At 43.2% G+C, this 18,215-nt stretch overlaps 2 protein-coding genes across 4 annotated transcripts in view; one reads left to right on the top strand and one right to left on the bottom strand.

Annotated features, from left to right (window-relative positions):
• SUPT6H (SPT6 homolog, histone chaperone and transcription elongation factor) overlaps nt 1-5,758 on the bottom strand; it is a 31,054-nt gene extending 25,296 nt beyond the window's left edge. For 2 of the 3 annotated variants that reach the window (XM_004449933.5, XM_012520928.4), the window contains exon 1: nt 5,333-5,758. The gene's annotated coding sequence lies outside the window, so the exon portion shown is untranslated. The remainder of the gene's footprint in view (nt 1-5,332) is intronic. The other variant, XM_012520933.4, reaches the window with a different exon arrangement.
• Nucleotides 5,738-17,188, top strand: SDF2 (stromal cell derived factor 2). Its single transcript, XM_004449929.5, has 3 exons — nt 5,738-5,961; nt 10,678-10,874; nt 16,767-17,188. Exons 1-3 carry the CDS (start codon nt 5,811-5,813, stop codon nt 17,052-17,054), a joined length of 636 nt encoding a protein of 211 aa, XP_004449986.2. The 5' UTR covers nt 5,738-5,810; the 3' UTR covers nt 17,055-17,188.
• Nucleotides 17,189-18,215: the final 1,027 nt, after the last annotated feature.

Genomic DNA, 18,215 nt, shown 5'->3' on the forward strand with positions numbered 1-18,215 from the left:
CATTAAAATGTAAAACAGTGCCACTCTCTCACTAAATCTTTTTTGTTTTGAAAACTACAGTTGTTTGTCGTAAGAAGTATTATTCATGTTAAACTCTAGTGGGTTTATTATTTTAAAATAGGTATTTTCAGAATTTGTTTTAATTTCTAATTTGTTAAACAGCAAAAAATAAAACTCACATAAGCAAAACTTCATTGGAGTCCTAAACAATGTCTCAGAGTATAAAAGGGTCCTGAGACCACAATGTGTGAGACCCACTATCCTACGGCAATTGTATAGGTGCCCAGGGCAGCGACATAGGAAGCCTTGGGGTGAGACTGAAACCTTTTCTTTCAAGAGCTGTAACCTTAAGATCATTTAGCTTGAGAAGTGCCAAAAATGAACATCTTAAAACTGCTACCAATTAAATTTGGAGCTCTAATTTTAATTATGACACTGTACCTCTCTGCCCTGAACTGAGCCATTAAAAATAGATTTGGGTACAGCAGCCCCCATACACAGCTTGCTCTAACTAAGCTATCAGACCCACAAAGTCTTTCAAGGCCTCAACATTTATATATTAAATTCCAGCTCCTGCAGACCAGATGCCCCACCACCTACTAACAAGAGAAATTCAGTCTACCTGTTGAAAACAACAGCTTTCTTCTGTCCCTGGGGTAGCTGGTACTCTGGGCTGCTCGCAGCTTGGGAACAGCCTTGTTCTGTTCCCTTCCCTCCCATCCCCTAGATGGGCAATGAAAGCACATGCACTATAGCTGGGGGATTCCTCCAGTTTAGCTCACTGCCGAGATTTCCAGCTAAAAAAGGTTTGCTAGAAACAATCCTGACTCTCTGCAACTTGCGGAAGCTAGAGGTGCACAGAGGGTATTGTAGCTACACTGCGAGCTGAGGTTGGCAAGCAGCTTTTCCAGAACAAAAACACAAACACGTTTATTAACGTAACATTATTAATATATGGTATGTGGGACAAGGTTGATGTAGTCTACGTTTTGTATTTAGTACTACGCTTTTGAAATTTTCACTATATTCAGATTGTAAGTTAAATCTGCTACAGAAATAGGTCTAGAAAGGGAGTGGTGAAGGGAGAAGGTTTCTATAGGCAGAAGCACAGTTGCAGTGTAAGATGTGGCTCAAAGGGAGAGGCTGGTGGTTACCATGACATTCTCTGGAAGAGGAATGGAGCTGGGATCAGATTGCCACAAGGGAGGCCCACGGCAGTCCCTCCCTTTGAACAAGAAAATGGTAGAAGGCAATTAAGAGGAGGCCTGAGCAAAAAGAGATCAAGTCTGTTAATTCCCTTCACTCTGCAGTTTCAATTAACATTACTGGTTTTGTTTTTTAGGGTTAAGCTCTGTGCTGGGACTTGGGTATATAAAAATGAGTAAAATAAGCTTCCTACCCTGATGGAGTTCACAATCTCAAAAACTTGTAAATAAACTTATGGCAAAGTGTAATATATTATATTAGTTATATACAAGAACTATGAACGCAATAGGAAGAGAGAAGTCGGGGAATGCCTCAGTCCCTGAGTTGAGAGGGGAGGTAAGAAGATAGTTTGGAAAAAGGCAGCATGAGCAAAGGCTTTGGCCTGAAAGGGCCTGGTGGTCTGGGAAACAGCCAGGTGTCTGACATAAAGTTTAAACTACAAGGCATTTCACATTCTGTATTTCATGAACAAAGGCCTAGGATCATTCCAAAGGTATTGAGGAGTAAACACCCAATTTGAAGTCAAGAAAACTGAAAGTTAAAGAATAAAAGTATTCAGAGTCCACTTAAGACAAGGGCTTTTAAATCTGGGACTCAGAACTCTCTAATATGAAAATTCCTAATTATACTAAGTCACAGTTTTAAAATACAGAAAAGGTTAATTTCACCTGTAATCGTTTTAACATGCACATGATATTTACAGGAATTAACAGTCTTAGAATATTTTCAATGCTAGGGTATAGAAACACTGTTAATAATAGTTCCTAACGTAAGAAATTTAAAATATAGTTTTTATTTCTTTTCTTTCCGTGTTTTCTTGGAGGAAATGGAAATGGCAAAAGAGGAGCAGAAACAACTGAAATCTGTAACAAGATTCAAAACCTCTCCAACAAAGAGATAGAGTAACAATTATTGAGATTTAAGAGGCATATATAGCCCATGCTTTAGCATGTGTGCTGGAAAGGTTTCCTGTGTAATACAGGACCAGATCTGCCCCTGTAGCACAAATGCAGACATAGATGATCTGTAAACAAAGGGGTGTGCCCTAATTGGGCCACTTACCTTGAAGTACAAGTCCTTAAAGAACTTACGACAAGAGTACCAAGAGAACCTGTCACAGGGGAACCAAACCTGATTTTTGAAGAAGTGACTTTCAACAAGGACCTCAAGAATGAGGAGGAATTAGTTAACTGAAGGACCTGGTTTCTTAGGAGATGGTAGGGGAATGGTGGTTCTGGAAAGTGCCCCCACTATAAGGGCTAGCATTTATTGTGGCAGGCACAGAGAGGATCAGTTTGGGGAAACTGATAGTTCACAATGAGTTGAAAGTGAAGTGATAAGGATCTTTGTAGAGTAAGTTAAAGATTCTAGACTGTATCTTAATGGTGTTGGGAAGCTACTGTGGGGTTTTAAACAGAGAAATGACTCACTTACTTGCCAAATCAACTACAATGTGCCAGGCATATATTAGACAAGGTCCCTGCCCCTAGGGTTCCCATATTCTGATGCAGAAGTCAAACCACAAACAAAATAAACCTTCCTACAAGTAGTATGAAAGAAATAAACAGGGTGCTACTTAGATAGGGTAAACACCTCTGAGAGGGTGAGCTTAAGCTGAGATGTGAAGTGCGGGTAAAATGAGGCATGCAGGGCCAGGGGAAGAGACTTTTAGTAGAAAAAGTGGACAAGAACTGGGCATGTGGTAGGCGATGTCCTAAGGCCAGTGTCATGAGAGTACAGTGAAGGCAGGCAGAATGCAAGAGGCAGGAGAGCTCAAGTAGGGTCACAGAGGTTACAAAAAGTTTTAAGCTGGGAAATGACATGACCTGACTTGCCATGATCCTGCTGCTTGGAAAATGGAAGAGGATTTCAACGGAAGCAGGGAATATTTAGGATGCTTTTGAGGCAGCCCAGGCAAAAGATGATGGTGGGATGGAATATGGTGGTGGCAATGGAGACAGAGAATAGAAGATAGACTTGAATATATTTTGGTGGTAGAAGTGACAGGACTTCCTGAAAGACTTGCAGGGGGTAGAAGAGGAGATAAGAAGAAACAAAGATGATCCCCAGAGTCTGGTTCTGGTAACTCTGTGGATAGGAGTGTCACTTAGTGAGATGGGGAAGATCACCTTGGAAGCACGGGAAAACCAAAACTTTCATTTGGTTATATCACGTCTGAGATGTCTAAGAGATGGAGATGTCAAGCAAAAATTCTGATATCTGATTCTGGAACATGGGTTAGAGATTTAAATTTGAGAGGTACCATTTTTCAGATGGTAATTAAAGCCGTGGGATTGGCTCGCCTAAAGAAAGCATGCATATGGAGAATAAGAACGAGAATTAAACCTGGAGGGAACTCTAACATGTAAATATTACATGTAGAGCAAAGGAGACTGAGACAAAACAACCAGAGAAATGGAGAAAATCCAGGAGTGAGATGTCAATGAAAGGACAGAGTTTCAAGAAAGGAGTAACTAACTTTATCAAATATCCCGGAGACTGAAGAAGATGAGAACAAAGTATCCATTGGATTAGGCAATTTAGAAATTACTGGTGACCTTGACAAGAGCAATTTCAATGCTGTGGTCAGAAAAGAAGCCAGAACAGAGTAGGCTGAGAAGGAAATAGAAGGTGAGAAGAAAGTTGAATTGGCACAGGCACAAGTTTCACTATGAAGGGTAGTAAACAGCATGGGATGGTAGTTGGAGGGGCATGTGAGGGATCCAGAAAATAATTTACATGATTATGGGAACAGATTTTTATGGGTGGTGGGACGGGGCAGGGGACTGTAGAAGAATCAACATGATTTAGTGATTGACTATATTTGGGGAATAATGGAGAAGGGGCGGAGGATTAGATGCAAGTTTCTGATGGTGTTGCCATTTATTGAATCCAAGAATATAGGAGCAAGGGCAAATGTCTTCAAACACCATTTGTTTCTGCTATACTTGGTAGATCTCCTTTCTTGTGAAGGAGACCTTGGGAGGGAGATCTGTAAAATGTGGCTGAGCCTCTGCAGACTTCACCACTTCCTAATATGATTAATCTCTTGATGAGATTAAAACCTCTTAGGAAGTATATTATGCTAAATCTAATCTAGTTGCCACACAAACCAAAATAATAAAAACTTGTATTAGCTGAAGGACAGAAGTCATGGAAAAGGTCCCTAAATTCACAGGTAATCAGGGTGCAAACATGTTTTTGTAAGTAATACGCTTAAGATTTACAAACTGGTAACTTTCAGCCAAACAAGAACTAAGCTTCCCTTCCTACACCCCCCCCCAAGAAATTAACCAAATTACCAAACTCACTCCATTTTCATTAACAGCAGCAATATGGCTTAATACTCCCTTGCTACCTCTTACACTGCAGTGAATTTCCACGAAGCATTTGCAGAGAGCTTAGACCTCCCCTTAAAGAAAAATAAGTGTCAGTTCTTGCAACAATGCAGGGAAATGAATTGCTCCAACTGGTTCAAGGAGAGGAAGACAGACACTGGAAGAAGAGAAGGTCCTGACAGTCCACTCTGATGTTCGTGATAGGCCTTTGGCAAATATTTGAGCAAACGAGTCAATAGGCAATGGACGGGCTTCAGGGGCTTTAGGTACTTCTACAAGAAGTCTTTAGAAAAGGCTGAGTAATAAAGACACCTACAAGAAGTTCTAATTTTACTATTCAATAACATGGAAAAAGCTGGGATCTGGCATTGCCCTCTACCCTGATGGCACAGGCACTGGAAGCTCTGTAGGATTCAACCTCCCCAGAGCAAACAATTCGATCACCTAATCCCAGCTCAGAAGCCCCAGGTCCCTTCCCTTCCCAATCCTTCTGCATGGCTCAGTTTTCTGAAACTGCAGAGAGAAGGACGGGATACCAGGAAGCCTGCTGATTTAACAGGCCGCCCCAATTCACTGGTTCCCGGTGCTACCGGGTTGGGAAAAGCCTTGAGACTTTGAGCAACTACCACGATTTCCTCCCTCCCCCCTCCATAGGGCAGGGAAGGCCAGGCGCCCCTTCTTACCGCATAAGGCTCCCCAATGCCTCTGCACTTACGAGTCCAGGCCCTAGGGGCCTGGTTCCCCGACTTGACCCTTGCGAGGAACCCGCTCTCCAGTCCGAGCATTACCTGCCTGGCTCCCGCCGCTTCTCCGGCGCGCTGAACCCCCACCGAGGAAAATGGAGTCTTCGAACCGAGACTTGGGAAGGATCGTACGGACCCACCGCACGGCCCCTCCGCCACCTCCGCCGCCGCTGCTGCGTCAACGTGCTACGTCACTTCCGGCTCTCTGTCACTGCGAGTGGGCGGGCCATTTTTTGCCCCTTTACTCCCGTTGGGCTTTTGGGGCCTTCGTCCAGGGCAAGGCGGGAGGAAAGTAGACAGAAGCGGGTCAAGAAGGCAGCTGTCACAGAGCCCTGGAATGGAGAAAGGAGATCGAAAGTAACCAGGCCCAACCAGTTTCTCAGGTCGCTCTAGCCAAAAGAACCATAAAGCCCAGCTCTCGGCCTCCTTCACTTCCTCCTCTCCGTGGTTCCGCCCGCAGCTTCCGGTTCCGGGGAGGGGCCGGATTCTCTTCTAAGAGTAGGGTCTCCGGGATCAAGTTAGGATGGCTGTGGTAACTCTACTGTTTTTTTGGGGTCTGTGGGGCGCTGTCGGAGCGTCTAATCTGGCTGTCGTTACTTGCGGCTCTGTGGTGAAGCTACTCAATACGCGCCACAACGTCCGACTGCACTCACACGACGTGCGCTATGGGTCAGGTACTGCGGGGGATCGGGTCCGGTACTTGTAGGCTCTGGAGCAAGTGGGGCCTAGAGAAAATCAGAGGAGGAGCGTCCTGAGGTCTAGAAGTTGAGATCCGGGATAACTGAGTTGACTGACGTTATCTTAATCACAGGTTTTCAATTTTTAACATTCCTATGAGGTATATACTATTATCCTTATTTTACGGATAAGAAAACGGAGAGAAATTAAATCATTTGTTCACAGTCTTGCAGTTAGTGAATGGCAGAGGCGGGGTTCGATTTGTATCTGTCTAGTTTCAAAGTCTTTTTTCATCTTCTCCAGGCTGACATTCTCAGTGCGCGACAGATGTAGAAATTACACTAGGTGCTTTATCTCTGAAGTGCCAAAAGCTCACTTTATAACCATAACCGGCTTTCCTTCCTGCTCTTTTGCATCTTAAAATTGTTCTTCAACTCATATTCTTTGGCTGTTTTTTTTAGGGTACTGGGGCCGAGAATTGAACCCGGACCTCTTATGTGCGAAGCTGGCGCTCAACCACTGAGCCATATCAGCTTCCCTGATTTGGTCTTTTTTCGTTTCTTTTGCTTGTTGTTTGTTTTTGTCTTTTTTCAGGAGGCACCAGGAGCCGAACGAAGCCAGGCCTCCCATGTGGGAAGTGCGCTCAACTGTTTGAGCCACATCCACTCCCCTTTGGCTCCTTTTCGTGTAGACCATAACCTCCTTCCTGTAAAGGGTTTAAACTAAAATAGTCACAGGAATTGGAGAGGAAGCTACTTAGAGGGCTTTTTACTGTATGAAATTAAAATGCTCATATTTGTAGGTTCATTCATTCTGCATAGGTTTAATGAACTCCTAGGTGTCTAGAATTGTTATAGACACAGGAGCTACAGTAGTGAACAAGTCAAGCTAAGTACAAGAAAACAAAAGCGAGAGAGAGAGAGAAGTTTAGCAAGTGAGATGTGCGGCATCTAAGATGATTGCCAGATTTCTCTCTTGGATTATTGTTAATGCTAATGTCTGAGAGAGGAAGAAGTCCTTTTCCAGTGGGCCAGCCTGTGATTTATGATTCCCAAAGCCTGTTTGCTCAGTTAGACTAGGAAAGGAACTGGGTTTGTCATTATTGGGATGTCTTAATGATGTTAGCAACCATCCAGTGAACACCTGTGTGTCAGGTTATTACTTTTTTTGTTTGTTTTGGTTTCATATTTTGGATCTACTGAATCAGAATGGGGGTGGAGGAGAGGCCTATCAGTAGGAATCTATAGATTTAAAAAGTTCTTCAGGTGCTTCTGATGGACAGCCAGATTTGGGAACAGGATTCAGTCTGGATTTCAGAGGAGAGATCTGTGCTGAGCCTGAAGTACACAGTTAAAGTATATCATTGTCTGGATAAGGGAGTCTTAGCCTTTTTTGTTCCATGGACCCCTTTGCCAGTCAGGTTAAAACCATGGACACTTTACTAAGTTCGTACTTTACTGTGTATTATTTAGTAAGTATATCACACCTGCACCAACACTTCTCCACAAGAATAATGTTTTTTTGAATTTCAGTTCAAGCTCACGGACCCCTTGTTAAGAATCCCTGGTCTAGATGGTGGTTGAAGATATGATGGGAGTGGATGAGATTGCCCATGATGAAGTGTGGTTCTCAATAGGATAACAGTTTTAATTACTTGAGAAACTTGTTAAAAATACAAATGTTTTTGTCTTGATCATCAACAACTGTCTAAGAACTACTGATAGGAAAGGATGTGGGTCAGAGATAGAATGTAATGTCAAAGTATAAGGCTGGAGGAATTGAGAGTTGAATGGAAAGGGAAAATGTAGCATTCAGAAAGTATAGCCCATGAGTTAGGAAAGCTGTAAGGCAGTAAACCAGAAGTAAAGAGGGAGAGTTGGTTTACCTTTTTGTCCTCCCCGAGTCATTGTGGACTGAGTGTAAGAAGCCAATACAGAGGGAAGTGGACATGACTCAACTGATAGAGCATCCATCTACCATATGAAGGGTCCAGGGATCAATCCCCAGGGCCTCCTGACCCGTGTGGTAAGCTGGTCCATGTGCAGGTTGCTGTGCACAAGGAGTGCTGTGCCATGCAGGGGCTCCGCCATGTACGGGTGCCCCATGTGCAAGGTGTGCGTCCCACAAGGAGAGCCACCCTGCATAAAAAAAGTGCAGCCTGCCCAGGAGTGGCACGCCACACACAGGGAGAAATGATGCAGCAAGATGATGCAGGAAAGGGATGCAGATTCCCAGTGCCACCTGATAATACAAGTGGATGCAGAAGAACACACAACAAATGGACACAGAGCAGACAATGGGGGAGAAGGGGAGAGAAATAACTAAATCTTTAAAAAAAAAAGCCAATAAAGAGGGGCTGATAGTTTAATTACTGGACATTCACCCAGATAACTGTACTACAGGGCATCATGTGTTAAGGGAAGAGTCATCAAAAGGCTGTGGCCACGGGAAGTGATCTTGGCCCAGTGGATAGGGCATCCACCTACCACATGGGAGGTCCGTGGTTCAAACCCCGGGCCTCCTCGACCTGTGTGGAGCTGGCCCATGCGCAGTGCTAATGTGTGTAAGGAGTGCCCTGCCACACAGGGGTGTCCCCTGTGTAGGGGAGCCCCACGCACAAGGAGTGCACCCCGTAAGGAGAGCCACCCAGCGCTAAAGAAAGTGCAGCCTGCCCAAGAATGGCACCTCATGCATTGAGAACTGACACAAGATGATGCAATAAAAAGAAACCCAGATTCCCAGTGCCGCTGATAAGGATAAAAGTGGTCACAGAAGAACACACAGCGAATGGACACAGCAGACAATGGGGGAGGGGGAAGGGGAGAGAAATAAATAAAAAATCTTTAAAAAAAGAAGATACCGTGATCAATACTGTGGAATTGATGGAAGAATAAGAAGTAGATCAATGGGATAGTATAGACAGTCAAAAAAAACAGATCCACACACACACACAAAAGGCTGTGGCCAAACCAAAGGAAAAAAAAAAGTGAAAAAAAAAAAAAGGCTGTGGCCAGGGGAACAGATGTGGCTCAAGCAGTTGAATGCGTGCTTCCCACATGGGAGGTGCTGGGTTTGGTCACAAGTGCCTCCTAAAAACAAAAACAACAAGCAAACGAATGAAAAAACCAACTCGAGGGAGCCATATGTGGCTCAATTTCCCACATATGAGGTCCCAGGATCAATACCCAGCCCTGTTACCTCAAAAAAAAAAAAGAACTGTGACCTGCTAGAATCATCAAACTGAAGGCAAAGCTAGGAGAAGCAGGCATGAGTATCTGAGAAAAGTGTTGGGAAATATGGGATTAATTCGAAGAATTGGTAGCAAATGAAATCAAGAGAGGAGAATGTTTCTGGCATGTATGTCAGGGTAGCCTGCTTTGGGGGAACTTTTAAAAAAGTAAAATTGGAGGAAGGAGGAATTTTGTGGGAGACCATGTGGTAGAGTGACGAAGAGTACTAGTTCTAGAACCAGTTCTGTCAGTTGGAGCTCTGTGACCTAGGGTATAACTACCTCAGCCTTTCTGAGATTCCAATTACCTAGTTCAGAGAACAGATATTTATATCAAATAAGAATATTCAAGCAAAGGGCTTGGATTGGAGCCTGGCATCTTGTAAGTGCTCAATACACATTAGCTAGCTGTAGCTAGCAATGATTATTTGTATATTTTTCCTTTTTTTAAGGCTGTAGCTATGTGTTTAACCCAGTACCTTTAAATCTGCAGAACTACACCACCTAAGGCAGCATTAACCATAAATTTGGTCAAGAATACTTTTATAGGGAAGAGGACTTGGCCCAGTGGATAGGGCGTCCATCTACCACATGGGAGGTCCGTGGTTCAAACCCCGGGCCTCCTTGACCCATGTAGAGCTGGCCCATGTGCAGTGCTGATGCGCGCAAGGAGTGCCCTGCCACGCAGGGATGTCTCCCGCATAGGGGAGCCCCACGTGCAAGGAGTGTGCCCCGTGAGGAGAGCCACCCAGCGCGAAAGAAAGTGCAGCCTGTCCAGGAATGGTGCCGCACACATGGAAAGCTGACACAACAAGATGATGGAACAAAAAGAGACACAGATTCCCGTGCCGCTGACAATAACAGAAGCGGACAAAAGAAGAAGACGCAGCAAATGAACACAGAGAACAGACAACTGGGGCGGGGGGGGGGGGGGGGGGAAGGAGAGAGAAACAAATAAAAAATCTAAAAAAAGAACAAATAAGTTTTTAAAAAGAATACTTTTATAACATTTTGATAGACCATTCACATGAGTGCAGGAGCTGTGGATTAAAGTTAATAGCAAAAAGTGGTCTTAGTTTAATTGTAAAATGTGATAAAATTTTTTATTGTAATGCACAATTAATATTGAATAATCTACAAACATGTTAAAATTATGTGATTAGATACTTGGCATTTATTAGGAACTATACAGGCTTGTATATATAGGTAAGCACTCGCAGTGCTTCCAAAAACCACACATATTTATGTATCTAGTGCTTTCTGGTGCAAGCTCTTAAGTATAGTTTATCATGCAATAACTAATACTACCTAAATGTGTTTGGTATTCTTCATATATATTTTAATGTTTTAGAAGAAAAAATATTACAAAGCATTGCATTTCCTTCCTGCCCCTTCATGCCTCTCTGTGACACAGGACGCATTACTGGCCTAGGAAAGAGAAGGGTCAGGTCGAGTTCATTCTCCTTTCTTTTTTCTATTGTAGGTAGTGGGCAACAGTCAGTGACAGGTGTAACTTCTGTGGATGACAGCAATAGTTACTGGAGGATACGAGGGAAGACTGCCACAGTGTGTGAGAGGGGAACCCCTGTCAAATGTGGCCAGCCCATCCGGCTGACACACGTCAATACTGGCCGAAACCTCCATAGTCACCACTTCACCTCACCTCTTTCTGGAAACCAGGTAAGATGGCATACAATGGATCATTGCTGTTCTGTACATTATTCAGTTGGGTTGTCATTTGATCTCCTGGCTCTTTTGTCCTTTTCCAGATGTAGATGTTCTCTTTTGTGCATACTTGGAGAAATGGCTCTGTCTCTTAAGTGTAAGGAGCATTGTTGCTGGTCAAAATGGAGACTTTACATTTAGACTAAATCAAGAAATGAAAAGGAAAAACAGGATAGATATATGCTTATATCATAAGTTCTGGTAAATCCTATAATAAAGAAACCCTGTGTTTTCCAAATTTACAATAAAAGTGATTGCTTTTTAATAATGTGAACTAATGATAGCACCATTGTTATGAGGTACCATTCTATAGGTTATCCTTTGGAAACCTCTAAATTAGAAAAATGAATTAGGTATTGTGCTACTTTTTTTTTTTCTTTCTTATTTCTCCCCCCTCTCTGCCCTCTGTTGCCTGCTCTCTGTGTCCATTCGCTGTGTGTTCTTCTGTGTCTGTTGTATTTTCATTAGGCAGCTCTGGGAACCCATCCTGGGACCTTCCAGAGTGGGAGAGAGGTGATCTTCTCTTGCTCCACCTCAGCTCCCTAGTTTGCTGTGTCTCATATTATCTCTTCTCTGTGTCCCTTTTTTTTGTTGCATCATCATGCTGTGTCAGCTCTTCCTGTGGGTGACACCATTCCTGGGCGATCTGCTCTCTTTCATGGGGCTGTACTCCTTGCGTGGGGGCACACCTGTGTGGGCGACGTTTCTTGTGTGTGGCAGCTCTCCACGTGGGCCAGCTCGCCACATGGGCCAGAAGACCCTGGGTATCGAACCCTGTACATCCTATATGGTAGGCAGAAGCTCTATCCATTGAGCCATACCCGCTTCCCTTGTGCTACTTTTTTAAGCCTTGTGCTTTCATGGTAGATGGACCCCTGATTCTGTTTCCCCCACTGCATACAGTTTTCCCTATTATTAATATCTTACCTTAGTATGGTATATTTGTTAAAATAAATGAGCCAATATTGATACATTATTATTAATTGATGTCTTTCATTTATTCAGATTTCCTACGTTTTTTAGCTGATGTCCTTTTTCTGTTCCAGGATCCCATCTGGATACCACATTACGTTTAATCAGCCTTTTTCCTTAGGCACTTCTTATTTGTGACAGTTTCTCAGGCTTTTCTTGTTTTTGATAACTGTGACAGTTTTGAGGAGTCCTGTTTGTATATTATGGATTGCCCCTTTATTGAAATTTGTCTGATGTTTTTCTATTTCCCCCCTTTCTGTACTGTACTATTTGGAAGGAAGTCACTGTGTACAGTCCATACCTCAGTAGTGGAGAGTTAAGCATCCCCTTCTTGAGGGTGGAATATCTGCATAATTTATTTGGAATTCTTCTGCATGGAAGAGTTGTTTTTTCCTCTATTTAACTACTTATTTATATGAGTATAGTCTCATGGATATTTTATACTTCGGGTTATAGTCCAATTCTCAAATTGCCAGCTTTGGCCATTGGGAGCTCTTTCACTTGGCTCCCATGTCACTTTGACGTGCCCCCATCATTTGGGGTTTTGTTTTTGTTTTCTGGTTGGTTTGTTTTGAGCAGTTTCTTACTTTCTGGTGCTGTAAGATGCCCCAGGCTTATCTGTATATTTCTCGTATCTTTCCTAGATTCAGCAATTTCTCCAAGGAGCCCTGTTTCCTTTTATTGGAGAATGGTATTAGAAAGCAAGATCAGGGCCCTAGGGGAGCTTATTCCCTATTGGAGTGTCTTTTCTTTTAGGTCCTTTCAGCTAACAGAGCAAAGAAATATACGTTTGTATACTAGCCTATATATATATACACACAAACATATATATAAATATTTCTACGTGTAACCATTTGTATCTATAGTTAAATTTTTTTTTTTTTTGAGGTATGGAAGCTAGGGATTAAATCCAGACCGTGTATGTGGGAAGCCGGCGCTCAACCACTGAGCCGCATTGGCTTCCCTGAGTTTGTTTTATTGTTTTGATTGTTGTTTGTTGTTTTTGTTTTTTTCAGGAAGCACTGGGAACCGAACCCAGACTTCCCATGTGGGAGGCAGGCACTCAACTGCCTGAGCCACATCTGCTCCCCTGAAGTACTGGGGCCGGGGACTGAACCCGGGACCTCATATGTGGGAAGCTGACACTCAACCACTGAGCCACATTGGCTCCTCTTATATCAGTAGTAAATTAAACATGAGTTCTTACCGATGTCTCCAACTCTAATCCATTACCACCTGAATCATTCTATCCTCCCCTGCTTATCTGTAAATTTTCTCTCCAATGGTGAGAAACCTAGCTCTCACCATCCACCATCCATTTACTTAATTGTTCAATTCCAGTATATGTGTCTAGCTGTATCAGAATTGTTAAACCCATACTCCTATGGGACACAATTTTATCAACTAGAGTTTAGTGCTTATGTGCATGTTCTTTTCCCATTAGTGATACAGACTCCATCCATTTGTGAATGACTGCTTTTTTTTTTAAGATTTATTTTTTATTTATTTCTCTCCCCTCCCCACCACCCCCCTTGTCTGCTGAATGTGTCCACTTGCCTTCTTGTCAGTGGCACTGGGAATCTGTGTCTCTTCTTGTTGCATCATCTTGCTGCGTCAGCTCTCTGTTTGTGCAGCGCCACTTCTGGGCAGGCTGCGCTTTTTTGTACGGGGCAGCCCTCCTTGCAGGGTGCACTCCTTGTGCGTGGGGCTCTCCTATGCAGGGGACGTCCCTGAGTGGCACAGCACTCCTTGTGTGCATCAGCTACCACATGGGCCAGCTCACCACTTGGGTCAGGAGGCCCTGGTTTTGAACCCTGGACCTTCCATATGGTAGGTGGATGCTCTCTCAGTTGAGCCAAATCCACTTCCCAAATGACTGCTTTTTATCATCTGAAATTATATAGCTATTAAGGTGTATTTAAAAAACATTTTTTATATGAATATAAAATAATTAGTAACATTTTAGTTATTGCTGTGATAGAAACTCTGATTATTTGGCCTTAAAGGGAATATAATTGGAGGAGTGGAAGATTGGGAACCTGGTATGTTTTGATCATTCGTATTTATCTCATTTAATTTGCACACTTTATAAGGTGATGTTGTCATCCTTTTATAGAGGAGCAGGAGCTACACAGGAAGAAATCAAGCTGAGATTCAAGCCCAGATCTGCCTGTCTGCAGATCCTGTCCCCATTCCTTATGTTGTTTCTCCCCACGTCACTTAAAATCTTCTTAAGGGAATGAGGCAGAAATATTTAAAGTGAAATAACAATAGTTATAAAGTACTTTAAGACTAATAGAGAATATTTCATAAGGCAAATATAGGATTAATTGAAAAATGAATATTTGGACCATAGTCTTTTTCCTTTTTAAAGATTTATTTCTCCCCACCCCCTCGTTGTTTGTACTTGCTGTGTCTGTTCATTTAATTTGTTTCTTTAGGAGGCATGGGGAACCAAATCCGGGACCTCCGATGTGGAAAGGAGGCACCTAATTGCTTTAGCCACCTCTGTTCCCTGCTTTGTTGTATCTCTAGTCATGTTTTTCTTCTTGTGTCATCTTGTTGCATCAGCATGGCAAACCAGCTCGCTGTCCTGCTTGTCCTTGTCCTCTTTAGGAGGCACTGGGAACCTCTGCTCCCTGCTTTTTTGTGTCTCTCATTATATTTTTCTTTTTGTGTGTCTTGTTGCATCATATCAACTTGCTGTGCCTGCTGCTGCGCCAGCTTGCTGTCTTCTTTAGGAGGCACCAGGAACCAAACCACAGACCTCTCATGTGCTACGCAGGAGCCCAGTTGCTTGAGCCGCATCTGCTTCCCTGGACCATAATCTTTTTCTTTAAAAAAAAAATTAAAAATTAAAAAAAAATTTTGTTTTTATTTTTTGGAGGTACCAGAGCCGGGGATTGAACCGGGATCTTGTACATGGGAATCTGGTGCTCAGCCACTAAGCTATACCTGCTCCCCTGGACCTTGGACCATAATCTTGTGGCAATTACATGACCTTTGTATCTTTTAATTATTTTTTTCCCTTTTCCCAATAATGTTGTTTGTGCTTTTTTTAAAGATTTATTATTTATTTATTTATTTCCTCTTCCCCGCCCCCCCCCCCCATTGTCTGCTCTCTGTGTCCATTTGCTGCGTATTCTGTGTCCGCTTGTATTCTTGTCAGCAGCACCTGGAATCTGTGCCTCATTTTCTTGTGTTATCTTGCTGCGTCAGCTCTCCGTGTGTGTGGTGCCATTACTGGGCAGGCTGCACTTTTTTCACAGTGGGCGGCTCTCCTTACAGGGCATACTCCTTGCACATGGGGCTCTCCTACATGGGGGACACCCCTGCGTGGCAGGGCACTCCTTGCGCACATCAGCACTGTGTGTGGGCCAGCTGTTCACACAGGTCAGGAGGCCCTGGATTTGAACCCCACACTTCCCATGTGGTAGGTAGATGCCCTATCTGTTGGGCCAAATCCACTTCCCTGTGTTTTTTTTAAACAACACGGGCAAGCCTCTCAATTTTCATTTTTGGGTTAGCTTTATTTTCCTTCACGTTGTTTCCCCCCCTTTCTTTTTTTTTTTTTTTTTTTTAAGATTAGATTTATTTATTTTTGTCTTTATTTTTTTAATATTACATTAAAAAAATATGAGGTCCCCATATACCCCCCCATCCCCCTCACCCCACTCCTCCCCCCATAACAACAATCTCCTCCATCATCATGAGACATTCATTGCATTTGGTGAATACACCTCTGAGCACCGCTGCACCTCATGGTCAGTGGTCCACATCACAGCCCTCACTCTCCCACATTCCACCCAGTGGGCCATGGGAGGACATACAATGTCCGGAAACTGTCCCTGCAGCACCACCCAGGACAACTCCAAGTCCCGCAAATGCCCCCACATCTCATCTCTTCCTCCCATTCCCTACCCCCAGCAGCCACCATGGCTACTTTCTCCATACCAATGTCACATTTTCTTCGATTACTAATCACAAGAGTTCATGAATAAAATATCAGTAAGTCCACTCTAATCCATACCCTATTCCTCCATCCTGTGGACCTTGGAATGGTTGTATCCATGCCACATCTATATCAAGAGGGGGCTTAGATTCCACATGGATGCTGAATGCAATCCTCCTGCTTTCAGTTGTAGGCACTCTTGGCTCCCTGGTGTGATGGTTGACCTTCTTCACCTCCATGTTAGCTGAGTGGGGTAAGTCCAGTAAACCAGAGTGTAGGAGCTGAAGTCTATTGAGGCTCAGGACCTCACTATCACATGGTCAGTCCAGAGATTCAGGTCCCCTGGGTATACATTAAACCCCAGCACCAGCTATAGTTCTGGTAAAAGTAACAGGAGAGGCTTGTGAACAAAGATCACATCTGAGTCCAGCTCCATCACACAGAAACACAAACTCCAAAGAAGGGCCAACTGACATGGCACTGAACTCCATCTGCCATGACCATAGAACCTGTGGGTCTCTGTAGCCCTCAGAAGAACCAATACCTGGGGTTGTATCTACTTTATCTGTCTCTGGGACTCTACTGAGGTGTGCATAAGGGCAATCCCTCTGATAACCTCCTGGCTCTTTTTGGAGACTCATAGCCATATACACTCATTTGTCCTTTCCATTTCCCCCTTTGATTCAGGTCAAAAAGCATTTTTAACTCCTGATATATGTAGATTGAGATATTCTGCTGGTCCGAGTTGACCCTTTTATTCAAGGTCATTTTCTAGTTACATCATTAGCTGGTACTTGGTAGTAATCCCTCGGTGCCAGGGAGGCTCAACCGCAGGAGTCATGTCCCACACTGGGGGGTGTTCCCCCCCCTTTCTAAGCCTATGTGTCAGCTATGTTAACACTGCTACCTTCTTTGTCTTTCAGGAAGTAAGTGCTTTCGGTGAGGAAGGTGAAGGTGATTATCTGGATGACTGGACAGTGCTCTGTAATGGGCCCTACTGGGTGAGGGATGGTGAGGTGCGGTTCAAACATTCTTCCACCGAGGTACTGCTCTCTGTCACAGGAGAACAATATGGTCGACCAATCAGTGGGCAAAAAGAGGTACATGGCATGGCCCAGCCAAGCCAGAACAACTACTGGAAGGCCATGGAAGGTATTTTCATGAAGCCCAGTGAGTGGCTGAAGACAGATACCCGCCATGCAGAGCTATGAATTTGAAGGCCTGAGCCACTCTCATCACAGTGTTCATAGACATCTACTGCTGCGTCATCCTGGGATCTCTGCCACATGCTTGCTGGGCAGTGGTAATAGCACCACTGAGATGAATATGCAGAACAGAAAACAGTGGCTGTGTTTGCACACTTCAGCCGTTGACGCTTGAGAGATGGGTTCCTCTCCCAGACTTGGGCCAGTGTTTTCTGAGTACAGGATTTGCTGGTGAAAGGGTAGATACTTTTTATTCATATTGACAAGATAAACTGAGGGGAACATCCTTCCTAGCTGAGAAATTTTCACTCCTCAGGAACTTGACATGATGGCTTGTTAATTTGTGTGACTTTTCCCCTATGGTCTTTCTCTAAAATGATAAAAAGAATTTGTTAGTCACTGTGTCGTTATTTGATAGGTGTGCCATTTCATGATCTGCTTAATCCTCAAGTCCTAAGAGCCATTGCTGTTACTCTTTCAAATGCTAGGAACCTGCAGTGTGAGCCCTTTTAAGAGCTTTACTTGCATCCAAACCTTTTCTTTCTCTACTTCTACTTCCCCTCAAGCACCTCATCTTTATTAGATGAAATTTTTGACTAAGTACAGCTAAAGATCCTCAAAGAATACAGCTTAATAAATAGCCAAGAAAATGTTATTCTCTGAGTCTGTTACTGTAAGTGGAAGAACGGGGAGGGGTAGAAGAAGAACTGATATTTTTTCAGTGTCTGCTAAATACTGGACACTGTATTATAGATCATACCTCATTTAATCTTCACAAAAATATTATTGGGTAGGTATTACAGTTTTACCAAAGAGGAATAGAAAAGTTAAATTGAATTCTTAAAGCTTGTAAGTAATTTTGGAATAGGAACCCAAGTATGTGTGACTTATGTTCTTATTATACATCAATTGTGTTTAGTTTTGGAAGACCCAACCCCTTTCTTTGGACAAGTGTAGGGATATCTTTGAAAAGATGGGTAGAAAGCATGTTTTGTCCTCCAGCCACCTCATTTTCTGCTTTCCTCTGCAGGTCAGTTCCAAAATGTTTGTTCCTATTATCTGTAAAGTATGATAAAGGTTATTAGAGGTGGCTGCCATCCTTTGGGTTTCAACCAAAAAGGAAGGCTTTTTATCTTTAGAAACTTTTTTTTTCTATTTAATTTAAGG

This window comes from Dasypus novemcinctus, chromosome 21, assembly GCF_030445035.2.
Source record: "Dasypus novemcinctus isolate mDasNov1 chromosome 21, mDasNov1.1.hap2, whole genome shotgun sequence".
In the NCBI taxonomy this organism is placed as follows: Eukaryota; Metazoa; Chordata; class Mammalia; order Cingulata; family Dasypodidae; genus Dasypus; species Dasypus novemcinctus.